The 23,958-nt window shown below is 48.9% G+C and overlaps 1 protein-coding gene across 1 annotated transcript in view; it reads left to right on the top strand.

Annotated features, from left to right (window-relative positions):
• LOC115116098 (intermembrane lipid transfer protein VPS13B-like) overlaps positions 1-23,958 on the top strand; it is a 53,596-nt gene that overhangs the window by 26,426 nt on the left and 3,212 nt on the right. The window contains exons 7-10 of the mRNA XM_065027293.1: positions 8,729-8,905; positions 11,639-11,809; positions 14,215-14,391; positions 23,141-23,243. Coding sequence (XP_064883365.1) covers positions 8,729-8,905; positions 11,639-11,809; positions 14,215-14,391; positions 23,141-23,243 — 628 coding nt within the window. The remainder of the gene's footprint in view (positions 1-8,728; positions 8,906-11,638; positions 11,810-14,214; positions 14,392-23,140; positions 23,244-23,958) is intronic.

Raw genomic sequence — 23,958 nt, 5'->3', positions numbered from 1 at the left:
TAGACTACAGCTGTAACTGGTCTGTATAGACTGTATAGACTACAGCTGTATCTGGTCTGTATAGACTGTATAGACTACAGCTGTATCTGGTCTGTATAGACTGTATAGACTACAGCTGTATCTGGTCTGTATAGACTACAGCTGTATCTGGTCTGTATAGACTACATCTGTATCTGGTCTGTATAGACTACAGCTGTATCTGGTCTGTATAGACTGTATAGACTACAGCTGTATCTGGTCTGTATAGACTACAGCTGTAACTGGTCTGTATAGACTGTATAGACTACAGCTGTATCTGGTCTGTATAGACTACAGCTGTAACTGGTCTGTATAGACTGTATAGACTACAGCTGTATCTGGTCTGTATAGACTACAGCTGTATCTGGTCTGTATAGACTACAGCTGTATCTGGTCTGTATAGACTACATCTGTAACTGGTCTGTATAGACTCTGTATCTGGTCTATAGACTAGCTGTAACTGGTCTGTATAGACTAGACTACATCTGGTCTGTATAGACTGTATAGACTACAGCTGTATCTGGTCTGTATAGACTGGACTCAGCTGTATGTATAGACTGTATAGACTACAGCTGTAACTGGTCTGTATGTATCTGACTGTATAGACTACAGCTGTATCTGGTCTGTATAGACTGTATAGACTGTATCTGGTCTGTATAGACTACAACTGTAACTGGTCTGTATAGACTGCTGTATCTGGTCTGTATAGACTACAGCTGTAACTGGTCTGTATAGACTGTATAGACTACAACTGTAACTGGTCTGTATAGACTGTATAGACTACAGCTGTAACTGGTCTGTATAGACTGTATAGACTACAGCTGTAACTGGTCTGTATAGACTACAGCTGTAACTGGTCTGTATAGACTACAGCTGTATCTGGTCTGTATAGACTACAGCTGTAACTGGTCTGTATAGACTGTATAGACTACAGCTGTAACTGGTCTGTATAGACTACAGCTGTAACTGGTCTGTATAGACTGTATAGACTACTATAGACCCAGTATAGACTACAGCTGTAACTGGTCTGTATAGACTGTATAGACTACAGCTGTAACTGGTCTGTATAGACTACAGCTGTAACTGGTCTGTATAGACTGTACTAGACTACAGCTGTAACTGGTCTGTATAGACTACAGCTGTAACTGGTCTGTAATAGACTACAGCTGTAACTGGTCTGTATAGGTCTGTATAGACTACAGCTGTATCTGGTCTGTATAGACTACAGCTGTATCTGGTCTGTATAGACTACAGCTGTATCTGGTCTGTATAGACTGTATAGACTACAGCTGTATCTGGTCTGTATAGACTACAGCTGTAACTGGTCTGTATAGACTACATCTGTAACTGGTCTGTATAGACTACAGCTGTATCTGGTCTGTATGGACTGCAGATGTATCTGGTCTGTATAGACTGTATAGACTACAGCTGTAACTGGTCTGTATAGACTGTATAGACTACAGCTGTATCTGGTCTGTATAGACTGTATAGACTACAGCTGTATCTGGTCTGTATAGACTACAGCTGTATCTGGTCTGTATAGACTGTATAGACTACAGCTGTAACTGGTCTGTATAGACTACATCTGTATCTGGTCTGTATAGACTACAGCTGTAACTGGTCTGTATAGACTGTATAGACTACAGCTGTATCTGGTCTGTATAGACTGTATAGACTACAGCTGTATCTGGTCTGTATAGACTGTATAGACTACAGCTGTATCTGGTCTGTATAGACTACAGCTGTATCTGGTCTGTATAGACTACATCTGTATCTGGTCTGTATAGACTACAGCTGTATCTGGTCTGTATAGACTACAGCTGTATCTGGTCTGTATAGACTACAGCTGTAACTGGTCTGTATAGACTGTATAGACTACAACTGTATCTGGTCTGTATAGACTACAACTGTAACTGGTCTGTATAGACTGTATAGACTACAGCTGTAACTGGTCTGTATAGACTGTATAGACTACAGCTGTAACTGGTCTGTATAGACTACAGCTGTATCTGGTCTGTATAGACTACAGCTGTAACTGGTCTGTATAGACTACAGCTGTAACTGGTCTGTATAGACTACAGCTGTAACTGGTCTGTATAGACTACAGCTGTAACTGGTCTGTATAGACTGTATAGACTACAGTATAGACCCAGTATAGACTACAGCTGTATCTGGTCTGTATAGACTGTATAGACTACAGCTGTAACTGGTCTGTATAGACTACAGCTGTATCTGGTCTGTATAGACTACAGCTGTAACTGGTCTGTATAGACTGTATAGACTACAGCTGTATCTGGTCTGTATAGACTGTATAGACTACAGCTGTATCTGGTCTGTATAGACTGTATAGACTACAGCTGTATCTGGTCTGTATAGACTACAGCTGTATCTGGTCTGTATAGACTGTATAGACTACAGCTGTAACTGGTCTGTATAGACTACAGCTGTATCTGGTCTGTATAGACTACAGCTGTAACTGGTCTGTATAGACTACAGCTGTAACTGGTCTGTATAGACTGTATAGACTACAGCTGTAACTGGTCTGTATAGACTGTATAGACTACAACTGTATCTGGTCTGTATAGACTACAACTGTAACTGGTCTGTATAGACTACAGCTGTATCTGGTCTGTATAGACTACAGCTGTAACTGGTCTGTATAGACTGTATAGACTACAACTGTAACTGGTCTGTATAGACTGTATAGACTACAGCTGTAACTGGTCTGTATAGACTGTATAGACTACAGCTGTAACTGGTCTGTATAGACTACAGCTGTAACTGGTCTGTATAGACTACAGCTGTATCTGGTCTGTATAGACTACAGCTGTAACTGGTCTGTATAGACTGTATAGACTACAGCTGTAACTGGTCTGTATAGACTACAGCTGTAACTGGTCTGTATAGACTGTATAGACTACAGTATAGACCCAGTATAGACTACAGCTGTATCTGGTCTGTATAGACTGTATAGACTACAGCTGTAACTGGTCTGTATAGACTGTATAGACTACAGCTGTAACTGGTCTGTATAGACTACAGCTGTAACTGGTCTGTATAGACTACAGCTGTAACTGGTCTGTATAGACTACAGCTGTATCTGGTCTGTATAGACTACAGCTGTATCTGGTCTGTATAGACTACAGCTGTAACTGGTCTGTATAGACTACAGCTGTATCTGGTCTGTATAGACTACAGCTGTATCTGGTCTGTATAGACTACAGCTGTAACTGGTCTGTATAGACTACAGCTGTAACTGGTCTGTATAGACTACATCTGTAACTGGTCTGTATAGACTACAGCTGTATCTGGTCTGTATGGACTGCAGATGTATCTGGTCTGTATAGACTGTATAGACTACAGCTGTAACTGGTCTGTATAGACTGTATAGACTACAGCTGTATCTGGTCTGTATAGACTGTATAGACTACAGCTGTATCTGGTATGTATAGACTACAGCTGTATCTGGTCTGTATAGACTGTATAGACTACAGCTGTAACTGGTCTGTATAGACTACATCTGTATCTGGTCTGTATAGACTACAGCTGTATCTGGCCTCTGTATAGACTGTATAGACTACAGCTGTATCTGGTCTGTATAGACTACAGCTGTATCTGGTCTGTATAGACTGTATAGACTACAGCTGTAACTGGTCTGTATAGACTACAGCTGTAACTGGTCTGTATAGACTACAGCTGTATCTGGTCTGTATAGACTACAGCTGTAACTGGTCTGTATAGACTGTATAGACTACAACTGTATCTGGTCTGTATAGACTACAGCTGTAACTGGTCTGTATAGACTGTATAGACTACAACTGTATCTGGTCTGTATAGACTACAACTGTAACTGGTCTGTATAGACTACAGCTGTATCTGGTCTGTATAGACTACAGCTGTAACTGGTCTGTATAGACTGTATAGACTACAACTGTAACTGGTCTGTATAGACTGTATAGACTACAGCTGTAACTGGTCTGTATAGACTGTATAGACTACAGCTGTAACTGGTCTGTATAGACTACAGCTGTAACTGGTCTGTATAGACTACAGCTGTATCTGGTCTGTATAGACTACAGCTGTAACTGGTCTGTATAGACTGTATAGACTACAGCTGTAACTGGTCTGTATAGACTACAGCTGTAACTGGTCTGTATAGACTACAGCTGTAACTGGTCTGTATAGACTGTATAGACTACAGTATAGACCCAGTATAGACTACAGCTGTATCTGGTCTGTATAGACTGTATAGACTACAGCTGTAACTGGTCTGTATAGACTACAGTTGTAACTGGTCTGTATAGACTGTATAGACTACAGCTGTAACTGGTCTGTATAGACTACAGCTGTAACTGGTCTGTATAGACTACAGCTGTATCTGGTCTGTATAGACTACAGCTGTATCTGGTCTGTATAGACTACAGCTGTAACTGGTCTGTATAGACTACAGCTGTAACTGGTCTTTATAGACTACAGCTGTAACTGGTCTGTATAGACTGTATAGACTACAGCTGTATCTGGTCTGTATAGACTGTATAGACTACAGCTGTAACTGGTCTGTATAGACTGTATAGACTACAGCTGTAACTGGTCTGTATAGACTACAGCTGTAACTGGTCTGTATAGACTACAGCTGTAACTGGTCTGTATAGACTACAGCTGTAACTGGTCTGTATAGACTACAGCTGTATCTGGTCTGTAGACTACAGCTGTATCTGGTCTGTATAGACTGTATAGACTACAGCTGTATCTGGTCTGTATAGACTACAGCTGTAACTGGTCTGTATAGACTACAGCTGTATCTGGTCTGTATAGACTACAGCTGTAACTGGTCTGTATAGACTGTATAGACTACAGCTGTAACTGGTCTGTATAGACTACAGCTGTAACTAGTCTGTATAGACTGTATAGACTACAGCTGTATCTGGTCTGTATAGACTGTATAGACTACATCTGTAACTGGTCTGTATAGACTACAGCTGTAACTGGTCTGTATAGACTACAGCTGTATCTGGTCTTTATAGACTACAGCTGTATCTGGCCTGTATGGACTGCAGATGTATCTGGTCTGTATAGACTGTATAGACTACAGCTGTAACTGGTCTGTATAGACTACAGCTGTATCTGGTCTGTATAGACTACAGCTGTAACTGGTCTGTATAGACTGTATAGACTACAACTGTATCTGGTCTGTATAGACTACAACTGTAACTGGTCTGTATAGACTGTATAGACTACAGCTGTAACTGGTCTGTATAGACTACAGCTGTATCTGGTCTGTATAGACTACAGCTGTAACTGGTCTGTATAGACTGTATAGACTACAGTATAGACCCAGTATAGACTACAGCTGTATCTGGTCTGTATAGACTGTATAGACTACAGCTGTAACTGGTCTGTATAGACTACAGCTGTAACTGGTCTGGTAGACTGTATAGACTACAGCTGTAACTGGTCTGTATAGACTACAGCTGTAACTGGTCTGTATAGACTACAGCTGTAACTGGTCTGTATAGACTACAGCTGTATCTGGTCTCTATAGACTGTATAGACTACAGCTGTATCTGGTCTGTATAGACTGTATAGACTACAGCTGTAACTGGTCTGTATAGACTGTATAGACTACAGCTGTAACTGGTCTGTATAGACTGTATAGACTACAGCTGTATCTGGTCTGTATAGACTGTATAGACTACAGCTGTAACTGGTCTGTATAGACTGTATAGACTACAGCTGTATCTGGTCTGTATAGACTACAGCTGTAACTGATCTGTATAGACTGTATAGACTACAGCTGTATCTGGTCTGTATACAGCTGTATCTGGTCTGTATAGACTGTATAGACTACAGCTGTATCTGGTCTGTATAGACTGTATAGACTACAGCTGTAACTGGTCTGTATAGACTACAGCTGTATAGACTACAGCTGTATCTGGTCTGTATAGACTGTATAGACTACAGCTGTATCTGGTCTGTATAGACTACAGCTGTAACTGGTCTGTATAGACTACAGCTGTAACTGGTCTGTATAGACTGTATAGACTACAGCTGTATCTGGTCTGTATAGACTGTATAGACTACAGCTGTATCTGGTCTGTATAGACTGTATAGACTACAGCTGTATCTGGTCTGTATAGACTGTATAGACTACAGCTGTATCTGGTCTGTATAGACTGTATAGACTACAGCTGTATCTGGTCTGTATAGACTACAGCTGTAACTGGTCTGTATAGACTGTATAGACTACAGCTGTATCTGGTCTGTATAGACTGTATAGACTACAGCTGTATCTGGTCTGTATAGACTGTATAGACTACAGCTGTAACTGGTCTGTATAGACTACAGCTGTAACTGGTCTGTATAGACTACAGCTGTAACTGGTCTGTATAGACTACAGCTGTATCTGGTCTGTATAGACTACAGCTGTAACTGGTCTGTATAGACTACAGCTGTAACTGGTCTGTATAGACTACAGCTGTAACTGGTCTGTATAGACTACATCTGTATCTGGTCTGTATAGACTACAGCTGTAACTGGTCTGTATAGACTGTATAGACTACAACTGTATCTGGTCTGTATAGACTGTAACTGGTCTGTATAGACTACAGCTGTATCTGGTCTGTATAGACTACAGCTGTATCTGGTCTGTATAGACTACAGCTGTAACTGGTCTGTATAGACTGTATAGACTACATCTGTATCTGGTCTGTATAGACTACAGCTGTAACTGGTCTGTATAGACTACAGCTGTAACTGGTCTGTATAGACTGTATAGACTACATCTGTATCTGGTCTGTATAGACTACAGCTGTAACTGGTCTGTATAGACTGTATAGACTACAGCTGTAACTGGTCTGTATAGACTACAGCTGTAACTGGTCTGTATAGACTACAGCTGTATCTGGTCTGTATAGACTACAGCTGTATCTGGTCTAGACTGTATAGACTGTATAGACTACAGCTGTAACTGGTCTGTATAGACTATAGACAGCTGTATCTGGTCTGTATAGACTACAGCTGTAACTGGTCTGTATAGACTACAGCTGTACTGGTCAGCTGTATAGACTACAGCTGTAACTGGTCTGTATAGACTACAGCTGTAACTGGTCTGTATAGACTACAGCTGTAACTGGTCTGTATAGACTGTATAGACTACAGCTGTATCTGGTCTGTATAGACTGTATAGACTACAGCTGTAACTGGTCTTTATAGACTACAGCTGTAACTGGTCTGTATAGACTACAGCTGTACCTGGTCTGTATAGACTACAGCTGTAGAGAGAGAGGGGGAGGGAGAGAGAGAGGGGGAGGGAGGGAGAGAGAGAGGGGGAGGGAGGGAGAGAGAGGGAGGGAGGGAGGAGGGAGGGAGGGAGAGGGAGGGAGGGAGGGAGAGAGAGGGAGGGAGGGAGGGAGGGAGGGAGGGAGAGGGATGGAAAAATCTGTTGTTTAATGCGCCATGGGCTTTGAAAAACTGGCATGTGATTTTTTGATGCAATTGAACAGCCTATAAATATCACTGATCTGTGTCTCCCTCTTTCGCTCGATCAATCCTCTCTCTCTCTCTCGCTCTCTCTCCCCCTCTCTCTCTCTCTCGCTCTCTCTCCCCCTCTCTCTCTCTCTCTCTCTCTCTCTCTCTCTCTCTCTCTCTCCCTCCCTCCCTCTCTCTCTCTCACCCTCTCACCCTCTACCTCTCCTCTCTCCCCTCGCTCTCTCCCTCTCTCCCTCGCTCTCTCTCTACCTCTCCCCTCTCCCTCTCCCCTCTCCCTCTCTCTCTCTTGCTCGCTCTCCCTCTCTCCCCTCTCTCTCTCTCTCCCTCTCTCCCTCTCTCCCTCTCCTCTCCCTCTCTCCCTCTCTCCCTCCCTGTCTCTCTCTCTCACCCTCTACCTCTCCCCCTCTCCCTCTCCTCTCCCCTCTCCCTCTCCTCTCTCTCTCTCTCTCTCTCCCTCCCCCTCTCTCTCTCTCCCTCTCTCCTCTCTCTCTCTCTCTCCCTCCCTGTCTCTCTCTCTCTCCCTCTCTCCCTCCCTGTCTCTCTCTCTCTCCCTCTCTCCCTCCCTGTCTCTCTCTCTCTCTCCCTCTCTCCCTCCCTGTCTCTCTCTCTCACCCTCTACCTCCCTGTCTCTCTCTCTCACCCTCTACCTCCCTGTCTCTCTCTCTCACCCTCTACCTCTCCCCCTCTCTCTCCCTCTCTCTCTCCCCCTCTCTCTCTCTCTCTCCCCTCCCTGTCTCTCTCTCTCTCCCTCTCTCCCTCCCTGTCTCTCTCTCTCCCTCTCTCCCTCCCTGTCTCTCTCTCTCACCCTCTACCTCCCTCTCCCCCTCTCTCTCCTCTCTCCCCTCCCTGTCTCTCTCTCTCTCACCCTCCCTGTCTCTCTCTCTCACCCTCTACCTCTCCCCTCTCCCCTCTCCCTCGCTCCCCCTCTCCCTCCCTGTCTCTCTCTCTCACCCTCTCTCCCTCTCCCTCTCTCTCTCTCTCTCTCTCCCTCCTCTCCCTCTCCCTCTCTCACCCTCTACCTCTCCCTCTCCCTGTCTCTCTCTCACCCTCTCCCTCTCCCTCTCTCCTCTCCCTCTCTCTCTCTCCCTCTCCCTCTCTCTCTCTCCCTCTCTCTCTCTCCCTCTCTCGCTCTCTCTCTCCCCCTCTCTCTCTCCCTCTCTCTCTCCCTCTCTTTCTCCCCCTCTCTCGATCCCTCTCTCTCTCTCTCCCCCTCTCTCTCTAGGCTGGGTGGTGGGGTCTCTGGATCTCCTTGGTAGTCCTGCCAGTCTGGTGAGGTCCTTCGGTAACGGAGTATCAGACTTCTTCCGTCTGCCATACGAGGGTTTGACCCGGGGCCCCGGGGCCTTCGTCAGCGGGGTGTCACGAGGAACCACCTCATTCGTCAAACACATCTCTAAAGGTACCACATCTCTAATGGTACCATACCACATCTCTAGTGGTACCATACCACATCTCTAATGGTACCATACCACATCTCTAGTGGTACCATACCACATCTCTAGTGGTACCATACCACATCTCTAAAGGTACCATACCACATCTCTAAAGGTACAATACCACATCTCTAAAGGTACCACATCTCTAAAGGTACCATACCACATCTCTAAAGGTACCACATCTCTAATGGTACCATACCACATCTCTAATGGTACCATACCACATCTCTAAAGGTACCATACCACATCTCTATTGGTACCATACCACATCTCTAACACATCTCTAATGGTACCATACCACATCTCTAATGGTACCATACCACATCTCTATTGGTACCATACCACATCTCTAATGGTACCATACCACATCTCTATTGGTACCATACCACATCTCTAATGGTACCATACCACATCTCTATTGGTACCATACCACATCTCTAACACATCTATAATGGTACCATACCACATCTCTAATGGTACCATACCACATCTCTAATGGTACCATACCACATCTCTATTGGTACCATACCACATCTCTAATGGTACCATACCACATCTCTAAAGGTACCATACCACATCTCTATTGGTACCATACCACATCTCTAATGGTACCATACCACATCTCTAATGGTAAAATACCACATCTCTATTGGTACCATACCACATCTCTAACACATCTCTAATGGTACCATACCACATCTCTAATGGTACCATACCACATCTCTAATACATCTCTATTGGTACCATACCACATCTCTAATGGTACCATACCACATCTCTAATGGTACCATACCACATCTCTAACACATCTCTAATGGTACCATACCACATCTCTAATGGTACCATACCACATCTCTAACACATCTCTATTGGTACCATACCACATCTCTAATGGTACCATACCACATCTCTAATGGTACCATACCACATCTCTAATACATCTCTATTGGTACCATACCACATCTCTAATGGTACCATACCACATCTCTAATGGTACCATACCACATCTCTAATGGTACCATACCACATCTCTATTGGTACCATACCACATCTCTAACACATCTCTAATGGTACCATACCACATCTCTAATGGTACCATACCACATCTCTAATGGTACCATACCACATCTCTAAAGGTACCATACCACATCTCTAAAGGTACCATACCACATCTCTAAAGGTACCATACCACATCTCTAATGGTACCATACCACATCTCTAGTGGTACCATACCACATCTCTAATGGTACCATACCACATCTCTAATACATCTCTAATGGTACCATACCACAACTCTAAAGGTACCATACCACATCTCTAATGGTACCATACCACATCTCTAATACATCTCTAATGGTACCATACCACATCTCTAATGGTACCATACCACATCTCTAATGGTACCATACCACATCTCTAATGGTACCATACCACATCTCTAATGGTACCATACCACATCTCTAATGGTACCATACCACATCTCTAATGGTACCATACCACATCTCTAATGGTACCATACCACATCTCTAGTGGTACCATACCACATCTCTAATGGTACCATACCACATCTCTAGTGGTACCATACCACATCTCCAGTGGTACCATACCACATCTCTAGTGGTACCATACCACATCTCTAGTGGTACCACATCTCTAATGGTACCATACCACATCTCTAACACATCTCTAGTGGTACCATACCACATCTCTAATGGTACCATACCACATCTCTAGTGGTACCATACCACATCTCTAATGGTACCATACCACATCTCTAAAGGTACCATACCACATCTCTAAAGGTACCATACCACATCTCTAAAGGTACCACATCTCTAATGGTACCATACCACATCTCTAGTGGTACCATACCACATCTCTAATGGTACCATACCACATCTCTAAAGGTACCATACCACATCTCTAGTGGTACCATACCACATCTCTAATGGTACCATACCACATCTCTAATGGTACCATACCACATCTCTAACACATCTCTAAAGGTACCATACCACATCTCTAGTGGTACCATACCACATCTCTAATGGTACCATACCACATCTCTAATGGTACCATACCACATCTCTAACACATCTCTAAAGGTACCATACCACATCTCTAGTGGTACCATACCACATCTCTAAAGGTACCATACCACATCTCTAAAGGTACCATACCACATCTCTAATGGTACCATACCACATCTCTAATACATCTCTAATGGTACCATACCTAGTGACGAGGCAGCCATTGGTCTGAAATATAAACTCAGGATTGTGCCTTTAAATCCTGTATATTTTTAAACAGGTCTGGGAACAGGTTAGTCAGTTAGGTAATTCTCCTGTCAAGAGCACAAACAGGTCTGGGAACAGGTTAGTCAGTTAGGTAATTCTCCTGTCTCTTCCTGTAGGCACACTGACAGGTCTGGGAACAGGTTAGTCAGTTAGATAATTCTCCTGTCAAGAGCACAAACAGGTCTGGGAACAGGTTAGTCAGTTAGGTAATTCTCCTGTCAAGAGCACAAACAGGTCTGGGAACAGGTTAGTCAGTTAGATTATTCTCCTGTCAAGAGCACAAACAGGTCTGGGAACAGGTTAGTCAGTTAGATAATTATCCTGTCTCTTCCTGTAGGCACACTGACAGGTCTGGGAACAGGTTAGTCAGTTAGGTAATTCTCCTGTCTCTTCCTGTAGGCACGCTGACGTCCATCACCAACCTGGCGACCAGCCTGGCCAGGAACATGGACCGGCTGTCCCTGGACGAGGAGCACTATACCAGGCAGGAGGAGTGGAGGAGGCAGCTGCCTGAGAGCCTGGGGGACGGACTCAGACAGGGCCTGTCTAGACTGGGCATCAGCCTACTGGGTGGGTAGAGTATAGTCACTTAGCCAGTCAGTCAGCCAGTCACTCAGTCACTTAGCCAGTCAGTCAGCCAGACAGTCAGTCAGTCACTCAGTCAGTCACTCAGCCAGACAGTCAGTCACTCAGCCAGACAGTCAGTCACTCAGCCAGACAGTCAGTCAGACAGTCACTCAGCCAGACAGTTAGTCAGTAAGCCAGTCAGTCAGTCACTCAGCCAGTCAGTCAGTCAGACAGTCACTCAGCCAGTCAGTCAGTCAGTCAGTTAGCCAGTCACTCAGCCAGACAGTCAGTCAGTCAGTTAGCCAGTCAGTCAGTTAGCCAGTCACTCAGCCAGACAGTCAGTCAGTTAGCCAGTCACTCAGCCAGACAGTCAGTCAGTCACTCAGCCAGAGAGTCAGTCAGTTAGCCAGTCAGTCACTCAGTTAGCCAGTCAGCCAGACAGACAGCCAGTTAGCTAGTCACTCAGTTAGCCAGACAGTCAGTCAGTTAGCCAGTCAGTCAGTCAGTTAGACAGTCACTCAGTCAGACAGCCAGTCAGTCAGTTAGCCAGACAGTCAGTCAGTTAGCCAGTCACTCAGCCAGACAGACAGTCAGTTAGCTAGTCACTCAGTTAGCCAGACAGTCAGTCAGTTAGCCAGTCAGCCAGTCAGTCAGTTAGCCAGCCAGTCAGTCAGTTTGCCAGTCACTCAGCCAGTCAGTCAGTTAGCCAGCCAGTCAGTCAGTTAGCCAGTCACTCAGCCAGACAGACAGTCAGTTAGCTAGTCAGTCAGTTAGCCAGTCACTCAGCCAGTCAGTTAGCCAGTCAGACAGTCAGTCAGTTAGCCAGTCAGTCAGTCACTCAGCCAGTCAGTCAGTGAGTTAGCCAGACAGTCAGTCAGTTAGCCAGTCACTCTTCCAGACAGACAGTCAGTTAGCCAGTCACTCAGCCAGACAGACAGTAGGTACAGTGGAGACCAGCATGGTCCCAATAAACACCTAGGGTCTCTCTGTTTCAAAGACAGACAGTCAGCACAGTGGAGACCAGCATGGTCCCAATAAACACCTAGGGTCTCTCTGTTTCAAAGACAGACAGTAGGTACAGTGGAGACCAGCATGGTCCCAATAAACACCTAGGGTCTCTCTGTTTCAAAGACAGACAGTAGGTACAGTGGAGACAGACAGTCAGTCACTCAGCCAGACAGACAGTAGGTACAGTGGAGACAGACAGTCAGTCACTCAGCCAGACAGACAGTAGGTACAGTGGAGACAGACAGTCAGTCACTCAGCCAGACAGACAGTAGGTACAGTGGAGACAGACAGTCAGTCACTCAGCCAGACAGACAGTAGGTACAGTGGAGACAGACAGTCAGTCACTCAGCCAGACAGACAGTAGGTACAGTGGAGACAGACAGTCAGTCACTCAGCCAGACAGACAGTAGGTACAGTGGAGACAGACAGTCAGTCACTCAGCCAGACAGACAGTAGGTACAGTGGAGACAGACAGTCAGTCACTCAGCCAGACAGACAGTAGGTACAGTGGAGACCAGCATGGTCCCAATAAACACCTAGGGTCTCTCTGTTTCAAAGACACAGAGAGAAACAGCTACTTATGACAGGGGATATCTGGCTCCAAGGACCATGTTGTGATTGGTTGGGAGGTTAAATCCCTTAGTGGGACTGTTGTATCCACACTGTCAATCACAAACATTACTGGTATACAATATCCCTTTGATATAGACCAGAACTTCACGAACCAATAATACTGTAATACATGATACTCTGTTGTAATACATGATACTCTGTTATGATACATGATACTCTGTTGTACTACATGATACTCTGTTGTACTACATGATACTCTGTTGTACTACATGACACTCATGTTGTAATACATGATACTCTGTTCTCTCCAGGAGCGATAGCTGGCATCGTGGACCAGCCCATGTTGTAATACATGATACTCTGTTGTAATACATGATACTCTGTTCTCTCCAGGAGCGATAGCTGGCATCGTGGACCAGCCCATGTTGTAATCCCTGATACTCTGTTCTCTCCAGGAGCGATAGCTGGCATCGTGGACCAGCCCATGTTGTAATACATGATACTCTGTTCTCTCCAGGAGCGATAGCTGGCATCGTGGACCAGCCCATGTTGTAATACATGATACTCTGTTCTCTCCAGGAGCGATAGCTGGCATCGTGGACCAGCCCATGTTGTAATACCTGATACTCTGTTCTCTCCAGGAGCGATAGCTGGCATCGTGGACCAGCCCATGTTGTAATACATGATACTCTGTTCTCTCCAGGAGCGATAGCTGGCATCGTGGACCAGCCCATGTTGTAATACATGATACTCTGTTCTCTCCAGGAGCGATAGCTGGCATCGTGGACCAGCCCATGTTGTAATACCTGATCCTCTGTTCTCTCCAGGAGCGATAGCTGGCATCGTGGACCAGCCCATGCAGAACTTCCAACGGGGATCAGAGATGCAGAGTTCAGCAGGCAGCAAGGCCAAAGGGGTCATCTCTGGGGTGGGGAAAGGCATCGTGGGGGTCTTTACCAAACCTATAGGGGGCGCTGCAGAGCTGGTCTCGCAGACGGGATACGGTGGGTTCACACACTTCGCCGTTTATGTTTTAAAAACATTTTATTTGAGCTTTTATTTTCCCACTGGCAGGTTAACTAAGAACAAATTCTTTATTTACGTCCCTGAGATCGTTTGTTGTCACATCACTGTTCAACAGTAGTGGACACACCTCCAGTCCACCCAACACAGTAGTGGACACACCTCCAGTCCACCCCAACACAGTAGTGGACACACCTCCAGGCACCTCCAAGTAGTGGACACACCTCCAGTCCACCCCAACACAGTAGTGGAACCCAACACAGTAGTGGACACACCTCCAGGCCACCCAACACAGTAGTGGACACACCTCCAGGCCACCCAACACAGTGGTGGACACACCTCCAGTCCACCCAACACAGTAGTGGACACACCTCCAGTCCACCCATGTTTTGGAAAACCCAACACAGTAGTGGACACACCTCCAGTCCACCCAACACAGTAGTGGACACACCTCCAGTCCACCCAACACAGTAGTGGACACACCTCCAGTCCACCCAACACAGTAGTGGACACACCTCCAGTCCACCCCAACACAGTAGTGGACACACCTCCAGTCCACCCAACACAGTAGTGGACACACCTCCAGTCCACCCCAACACAGTAGTGGACACACCTCCAGTCCACCCAACACAGTAGTGGACACACCTCCAGTCCACCCCAACACAGTAGTGGACACACCTCCAGTCCACCCCAACACAGTAGTGGACACACCTCCAGTCCACCCCAACACAGTAGTGGACACACCTCCAGTCCACCCCAACACAGTAGTGGACACACCTCCAGTCCACCCCAACACAGTAGTGGACACACCTCCAGTCCACCCCAACACTCCAGTCCACCCCAACACAGTAGTGGACACACCTCCAGTCCACCCAACACAGTAGTGGACACACCTCCAGGCCACCCCAACACAGTAGTGGACACACCTCCAGGCCACCCCAACACAGTAGTGGACACACCTCCAGTCCACCCAACACAGTAGTGGACACACCTCCAGTCCACCCAACACAGTAGTGGACACACCTCCAGTCCACCCAACACAGTAGTGGACACACCTCCAGTAGTGGACCAGTCCACCCAACACAGTAGTGGACACACCTCCAGTCCACCCAACACAGTAGTGGACACACCTCCAGTCCACCCCAACACAGTAGTGGACACACCTCCAGTCCACCCCAACACAGTAGTGGACACACCTCCAGTCCACCCCAACACAGTAGTGGACACACCTCCAGGCCACCCCAACACAGTAGTGGACACACCTCCAGGCCACACCTCCAACAGATAGTGGACACCCAGTCCAACACAGTAGTGGACCACCCCAGGCCACAACACAGTTTGGACACACCTCAGGCCACCCAACACAGTAGTGGACCTTCCAGTCAAAACGTTGGACAGTTTATTCCAGGCCACCCAACAGAGTTGTGGACATTTCAGGCCACCCCAACACAGTAGTGGACACACCTCCAGGCCACCCCAACACAGTAGTGGACAACATACAGATTACTCCAGGCCACCCCCACAGTGGGACACCTAGCCACCCCAACACAGTAGTGGACACACCTCCAGTCCACCCAACACAGTAGTGGACACACCTCCAGGGGGTCCACCCCAACACAGATTACTCCCTCCCTGGGGGTCCCCCAACACAGTAGTGGACACACCTCCAGTCCACCCAACACAGTAGGGACACTACGGTATGCTAACATACAGATTACTCCCTCCCTGGGGACACACCTCCTAGCCATCCAACACAGTATGCTAACATACAGATTACATTTCCCTCCCTGGGGTCCCCCTCCTAGCGGTATGCTAACATACAGATTACTCCCTCCCTGGGGGTCCTAGCGGTATGCTAACATACAGATTACTCCCTCCCTGGGGGTCCTAGCGGTATGCTAACATACAGATTACTCCCTCCCTGGGGGTCCTAGCGGTATGCTAACATACAGATTACTCCCTCCCTGGGGGTCCTAGCGGTATGCTAACATACAGATTACTCCCTCCCTGGGGGTCCTAGCGGTATGCTAACATACAGATTACTCCCTCCCTCAACAGTACTGTAGGCCTGCTGTAGTGTTCTGTCCTAGCGGTATGCTAACATACAAATTACTCCCTCCCTCAACAGTACTGTAGGCCTGCTCTAGTGTTCTGTCCTGGGAGTCCTGGCGGTATGCCAACACACAGTAGTAATGCTCCCTCCAAGGAGCCCTAGCGGTCCTACCGTAGCGGTATGCTAACAGGCTGTAATACCCAGTCTATGGGGTGATAGCAGTCCTAGCGCACCGGTATGCTAACAGGATGTAATGCCCAGTCTGTGGGGTGGTAGCGGTCCTAGCATAGTGGTAGGCTAACAGAATGTAATGCCCAGTCTGTGGGGTGGTAGCGGTCCTAGCATAGTGGTAGGCTAACAGAATGTAATGCCCAGTCTGTGGGGTGGTAGCGGTCCTAGCATAGTGGTAGGCTAACAGGATGTAATGCCCAGTCTGTGGGGTGGTAGCGGTCCTAGCATAGTGGTAGGCTAACAGGATGTAATGCCCAGTCTGTGGGGTGGTAGCGGTCTTAGCTTAAGCATATGCTATCTAGCAGGTGTGGAAGTTCAGTCCTCTTGGCCCTGGAGGGTTTATTAACTGGGCCCTGGAGGGTTTACTAACTGGGCCCTGGAGGGTTTATTAACTGGGCCCTGGAGGGGGTTTACTAACTGGGCCCTGGAGGGTTTACTAACTGGGCCCTGGACTTTATTAACTGGGCCCTGGAGGGTTTATTAACTGGGCCCTGGAGGGTTTATTAACTGGGCCCTGGAGGGTTTATTAACTGGGCCCTGGACTTTACTAACTGGGCCCTGGAGGGTTTATTAACTGGGCCCTGGAGGTTTATTAACTGGGCCTGGAGGGTTTATTAACTGGGCCCTGGAGGGTTTTATTAACTGGGCCCTGGAGGGTTTATTAACTGGGCCCTGGAGGGTTTATTAACTGGGCCCTGGAGGGTTTATTAACTGGGCCCTGGAGGGTTTATTAACTGGGCCCTGGAGGGTTTATTAACTGGGCCCTGGACTTTATTAACGGGGCTGTTTATTAACTGGGCCCTGGAGGGTTTATTAACTGGGCCCTGGAGGGTTTATTAACTGGGCCCTGGAGGGTTTATTAACTGGGCCCTGGAGGGTTTATTAACTGGGCCCTGGAGGGTTTATTAACTGGGCCCTGGAGGGTTTATTAACTTGGAGGGTTTATTAACTGGGCCCTGGAGGGTTTATTAACTGGGCCCTGGAGGGCTTTTATTAACTGGGCCTGGAGGGTTTATTAACTGGGCCCTGGACTTTATTAACTGGGCACTGGAGGGTTTATTAACTGGAGGGTTTATTAACTGGGCCCTGGAGGGTTTATTAACTGGGCCCTGGAGGGTTTATTAACTGGGCCCTGGAGGGTTTATTAACTGGGCCCTGGAGGGTTTATTAACTGGGCCCTGGAGGGTTTATTAACTGGGCCCTGGAGGGTTTATTAACTGGGCCCTGGAGGGTTTATTAACTTTATTAACTGGGCTGCTGCTGAAAGCCCCAATGACGTCACTACACTTCTGGAGGAGTTTATAGTTTATTAAAGACAGGGGGGGCTGGGAGAAGGGGTGAGGAGTGAGGGTGAGTTTTTGTGTTAGCCAGCACTAACAGCTCAGCGCGACAGAACGTAAATATTAAATTAAGTGAGCAGCTGTGTGTCAGAACCATGGGACCCTGGGGACTGATGCTAATCTAGCTCCCCTAGCTAGCTACCCACACTCTGTGTGTCAGAACCATGGGACCCTGGGGACTGATGCTAATCTAGCTCCCCTCGCTAGCTACACACATACCCACACTCTGTGTGTCAGAACCATGGGACCCTGGGGACTGATGCTAATCTAGCTCCCCTAGCTAGCTACACACATACCCACACTCTGTGTGTCAGAACCATGGGACCCTGGGGACTGATGCTAATCTAGCTCCCCTAGCTAGCTACACACATACCCACACTCTGTGTGTCAGAACCATGGGACCCTGGGGACTGATGCTAATCTAGCTCCCCTAGCTAGCTACACACATACCCACACTCTGTGTGTCAGAACCATGGGACCCTGGGGACTGATGCTAATCTAGCTCCCCTCGCTAACACACATACCCACACTCTGTGTGTCAGAACCATGGGACCCTGAGGACTGATGCTAATCTAGCTCCCCTCGCTAGCTACACACATACCCACACTCTGTGTGTCAGAACCATGGGACCCTGGGGACTGATGCTAATCTAGCTCCCCTCGCTAGCTACACACATACCCACACTCTGTGTGTCAGAACCATGGGACCCTGGGGACTGATGCTAATCTAGCTCCCTAGCTAGCTACACACATACCCACACTCTGTGTGTCAGAACCATGGGACCCTGGGGACTGATGCTAATCTAGCTCCCTAGCTAGCTACACACATACCCACACTCTGTGTGTCAGAACCATGGGACCCCGGGGACTGATGCTAATCTAGCTCCCTCGCTAGCTACACACATACCCACACTCTGTGTGTCAGAACCATGGGACCCCGGGGACTGATGCTAATCTAGCTCCCCTAGCTAGCTACACACATACCCACACTCTGTGTGTCAGAACCATGGGACCCTGGGGACTGATGCTAATCTAGCTCCCCTCGCTAGCTACACACATACCCACACTCTGTGTGTCAGAACCATGGGACCCTGGGGACTGATGCTAATCTAGCTCCCTAGCTAGCTACACACATACCCACACTCTGTGTGTCAGAACCATGGGACCCTGGGGACTGATGCTAATCTAGCTCCCTCGCTAGCTACACACATACCCACACTCTGTGTCAGAACCATGGGACCCGGGGACTGATGCTAATCTAGCTCCCTAGCTAGCTACACACATACCCACACTCTGTGTGTCAGAACCATGGGACCCCGGGGACTGATGCTAAACTAGCTTCCCTAGCTAGCTACACACATACCCACACTCTGTGTGTCAGAACCATGGGACCCCGGGGACTGATGCTAAACTAGCTCCCCTAGCTAGCTACACACATACCCACACTCTGTGTGTCAGAACCATGGGACCCCGGGGACTGATGCTAATCTAGCTCCCCTCGAGCTACACACATACCCACACTCTGTGTGTCAGAACCATGGGACCCCGGGGACTGATGCTAAACTAGCTCCCCTAGCTAGCTACACACATACCCACACTCTGTGTGTCAGAACCATGGGACCCTGGGGACTGATGCTAATCTAGCTCCCCTCGCTAGCTACACACATACCCACACTCTGTGTGTCAGAAACATGGGACCCTGGGGACTGATGCTAATCTAGCTCCCCTAGCTAGCTACACACATACCCACACTCTGTGTGTCAGAACCATGGGACCCTGGGGACTGATGCTAATCTAGCTCCCCTCGCTAGCTACACACATACCCACACTCTGTGTGTCAGAACCATGGGACCCCGGGGACTGATGCTAAACTAGCTCCCCTAGCTAGCTACACACATACCCACACTCTGTGTGTCAGAACCATGGGACCCTGGGGACTGATGCTAATCTAGCTCCCCTCGCTAGCTACACACATACCCACACTCTGTGTGTCAGAACCATGGGACCCTGGGGACTGATGCTAATCTAGCTCCCCTAGCTAGCTACACACATACCCACACTCTGTGTGTCAGAACCATGGGACCCTGGGGACTGATGCTAATCTAGCTCCCCTAGCTAGCTACACACATACCCACACTCTGTGTGTCAGAACCATGGGACCCCGGGGACTGATGCTAATCTAGCTCCCCTCGCTAGCTACACACATACCCACACTCTGTGTGTCAGAACCATGGGACCCCGGGGACTGATGCTAATCTAGCTCCCCTAGCTAGCTACACACATACCCACACTCTGTGTGTCAGAACCATGGGACCCTGGGGACTGATGCTAATCTAGCTCCCTCGCTAGCTACACACATACCCACACTCTGTGTGTCAGAACCATGGGACCCTGGGGACTGATGCTAATCTAGCTCCCTAGCTAGCTAACACATACCCACACTCTGTGTGTCAGAACCATGGGACCCTGGGGACTGATGCTAATCTAGCTCCCCTCGCTAACACACATACCCACACTCTGTGTGTCAGAACCATGGGACCCCGGGGACTGATGCTAATCTAGCTCCCCTAGCTAGCTACACACATACCCACACTCTGTGTGTCAGAACCATGGGACCCCGGGGACTGATGCTAAACTAGCTTCCCTAGCTAGCTACACACATACCCACACTCTGTGTGTCAGAACCATGGGACCCCGGGGACTGATGCTAAACTAGCTCCCTAGCTAGCTACACACACCCACACTCTGTGTGTCAGAACCATGGGACCCCGGGGACTGATGCTAATCTAGCTCCCCTCGCTAGCTACACACATACCCACACTCTGTGTGTCAGAACCATGGGACCCCGGGGACTGATGCTAAACTAGCTCCCCTAGCTAGCTACACACATACCCACACTCTGTGTGTCAGAACCATGGGACCCTGGGGACTGATGCTAATCTAGCTCCCCTCGCTAGCTACACACATACCCACACTCTGTGTGTCAGAAACATGGGACCCTGGGGACTGATGCTAATCTAGCTCCCCTAGCTAGCTACACACATACCCACACTCTGTGTGTCAGAACCATGGGACCCTGGGGACTGATGCTAATCTAGCTCCCCTCGCTAGCTACACACATACCCACACTCTGTGTGTCAGAACCATGGGACCCCGGGGACTGATGCTAAACTAGCTCCCCTAGCTAGCTACACACATACCCACACTCTGTGTGTCAGAAACATGGGACCCCGGGGACTGATGCTAATCTAGCTCCCCTCGCTAGCTACACACATACCCACACTCTGTGTGTCAGAAACATGGGACCCCGGGGACTGATGCTAAACTAGCTCCCCTCGCTAGCTACACACACACACATAAACACACATACCCACGCTCTGTGTGTGTGTGTGTATTTTGGAATGTACCCTAGCGCACCACGCATAAACACACAAAAACACAGTGAAAATGTTTTGACACACACACACTGCTAGAGTACACACCCACAACACACAGGGCAGGGGGGCAGGTTCCACAACACACAGGGCGTGGGGGGGGGCAGGTTCCACAACACACAGGGCGTGGGGGGGGGGGGCAGGTTCCACAACACACAGGGCGTGGGGGGGGGGGCAGGTTCCACAACACACAGGGCGTGGGGGGGGCAGGTTCCACAACACACAGGGCGTGGGGGGGCAGGTTCCACAACACACAGGGCGTGGGGGGAGGGGCAGGTTCCACAACACACAGGGCGTGGGGGGGGGGGCAGGTTCCACAACACACAGGGCGTGGGGGGGGGCAGGTTCCACAACACACAGGGCGTGGGGGGCAGGTTCCACAACACACAGGGCGTGGGGGGAGGTTCCACAACACACAGGGCGTGGGGGCAGGTTCCACAACACACAGGGCGTGGGGGGGCAGGTTCCACAACACACAGGGCGTGGGGGGCAGGTTCCACAACACACAGGGCGTGGGGGCAGGTTCCACAACACACAGGGCAGGGGGCAGGTTCCACAACACACAGGGCGTGGGGGGCAGGTTCCACAACACACAGGGCGTGGGGGGCAGGTTCCACAACACACAGGGCGTGGGGGGGGAGGGGCAGGTTCCACAACACACAGGGTGTGGGGGGCAGGTTCCACAACACACAGGGCGTGGGGGGGGGGAGGTTCCACAACACACAGGGCGTGGGGGGGAGGTTCCACAACACACAGGGCGTGGGGGGCAGGTTCCACAACACACAGGGCGTGGGGGGCAGGTTCCACAACACACAGGGCGTGGGGGGCAGGTTCCACAACACACAGGGCGTGGGGGGGCAGGTTCCACAACACACAGGGCGTGGGGGGAGGTTCACACAACACACAGGGCGTGGGGGGCAGGTTCCACAACACACAGGGCGTGGGGGGAGGTTCCACAACACACAGGGCGTGGGGGAGGTTCCACAACACACAGGGCGTGGGGGGGGGGCAGGTTCCACAACACACAGGGCGTGGGGGGCAGGTTCCACAACACACAGGGCGTGGGGGGAGGGGCAGGTTCCACAACACACAGGGCGTGGGGGGCAGGTTCCACAACACACAGGGCGTGGGGGGGGCAGGTTCCACAACACACAGGGCGTGGGGGCAGGTTCCACAACACACAGGGCGTGGGGGGCAGGTTCCACAACACACAGGGCGTGGGGGGGGGCAGGTTCCACAACACACAGGGCGTGGGGGGCAGGTTCCACAACACACAGGGCGTGGGGGGGAGGGGCAGGTTCCACAACACACAGGGCGTGGGGGGGGGTTCCAGAGCTGTGACATCATCAGCAGTAGAATGTTTTATGTTTTAAAATGCATGATGTCATCAAGTCACTTCACGGCTGACAGGAAGACGAGGCAACAAGCTGCACATGTAGACACACACACACACACACACACACACACACACACACACTCATCCTGTGGGTCTTGGAGACTGAGTAGGGGCTAGTCTACTGTACACTGAACCTTTCTGCTTTGATCTACTCTATGTGTGTGTGTGGTGTGGTGTGTGTGTGTGGTGTGTGTGTGTGTGGTGTGTGTGTGTGTGTGTGTGTGTGTGTGTGTGTGTGTGTGTGTGTGTGGTGTGTGTGTGTTGTTGTCCTGAGCAGGTATCCTTCATGGGGCTGGTCTCTGGCAGCTCCCCAAACAGCTGTACCTCCCAGTAGACCAGAAGTCAGCCCTCGCGCCCAACAGTCACGTCAAATACGTCTGGTAAGAACTGAACTCTATAACACACACACACACACACACCCCCACCCACACAGCCCCGGTCCCCAACAGCCACCCACCCACCCACCCACACACACACACACACCCACCCACCCACCCACCACACACAGCCCCGGTCCCCACCCACCCACACCCACCCTCCCACACACACAGCCCCGGTCCCCAACAGCCAGCCAGCCACCCACCCACACACACAGCCCCGGTCCCCAACAGCCACCTGTCTGAAAGGAAGGGATCCCTGCTGTTAGTAGAGAGGAGATTCAGAAACTCTTGGAGGACCGTGGATTGGATGTATTAATTAGACAGGGGACAGTTTACATTCATCATCATCAACATTACTATTAGTAATGAAACATCCATGTAAATGTCCTGGGAAGGTCAGGGCGAATACACAGCCTCTACGCAAACACAAATACTCACTACAAAACCCCATAGGAATACATTACACCCAATACAATATGATTCTATCAACAAAACCCCATAGGAATACATTACACCCAATACAATATGATTCTATCAACAAAACCCCATAGGAATACATTACACCCAATGTGATCTGTTAAATCACGCTGTCATCAGATGTCCTCTTTACATATGAGGAGACGCAGGGAACTCAGGTGTTCAGGCTCCGTTTGATTTGAGCCCTGATCTAAACAGGTAGAAGTGTGTAGTAATCAGTTCAGTTTGCCAAGTCTAT

This window comes from Oncorhynchus nerka, linkage group LG14 (assembly GCF_034236695.1).
Source record: "Oncorhynchus nerka isolate Pitt River linkage group LG14, Oner_Uvic_2.0, whole genome shotgun sequence".
Classification (NCBI taxonomy): Eukaryota; Metazoa; Chordata; class Actinopteri; order Salmoniformes; family Salmonidae; genus Oncorhynchus; species Oncorhynchus nerka.
The sequence above is the reverse complement of the archived record's forward strand: the minus strand, read 5'-3'. Positions and strand labels throughout refer to the sequence as shown.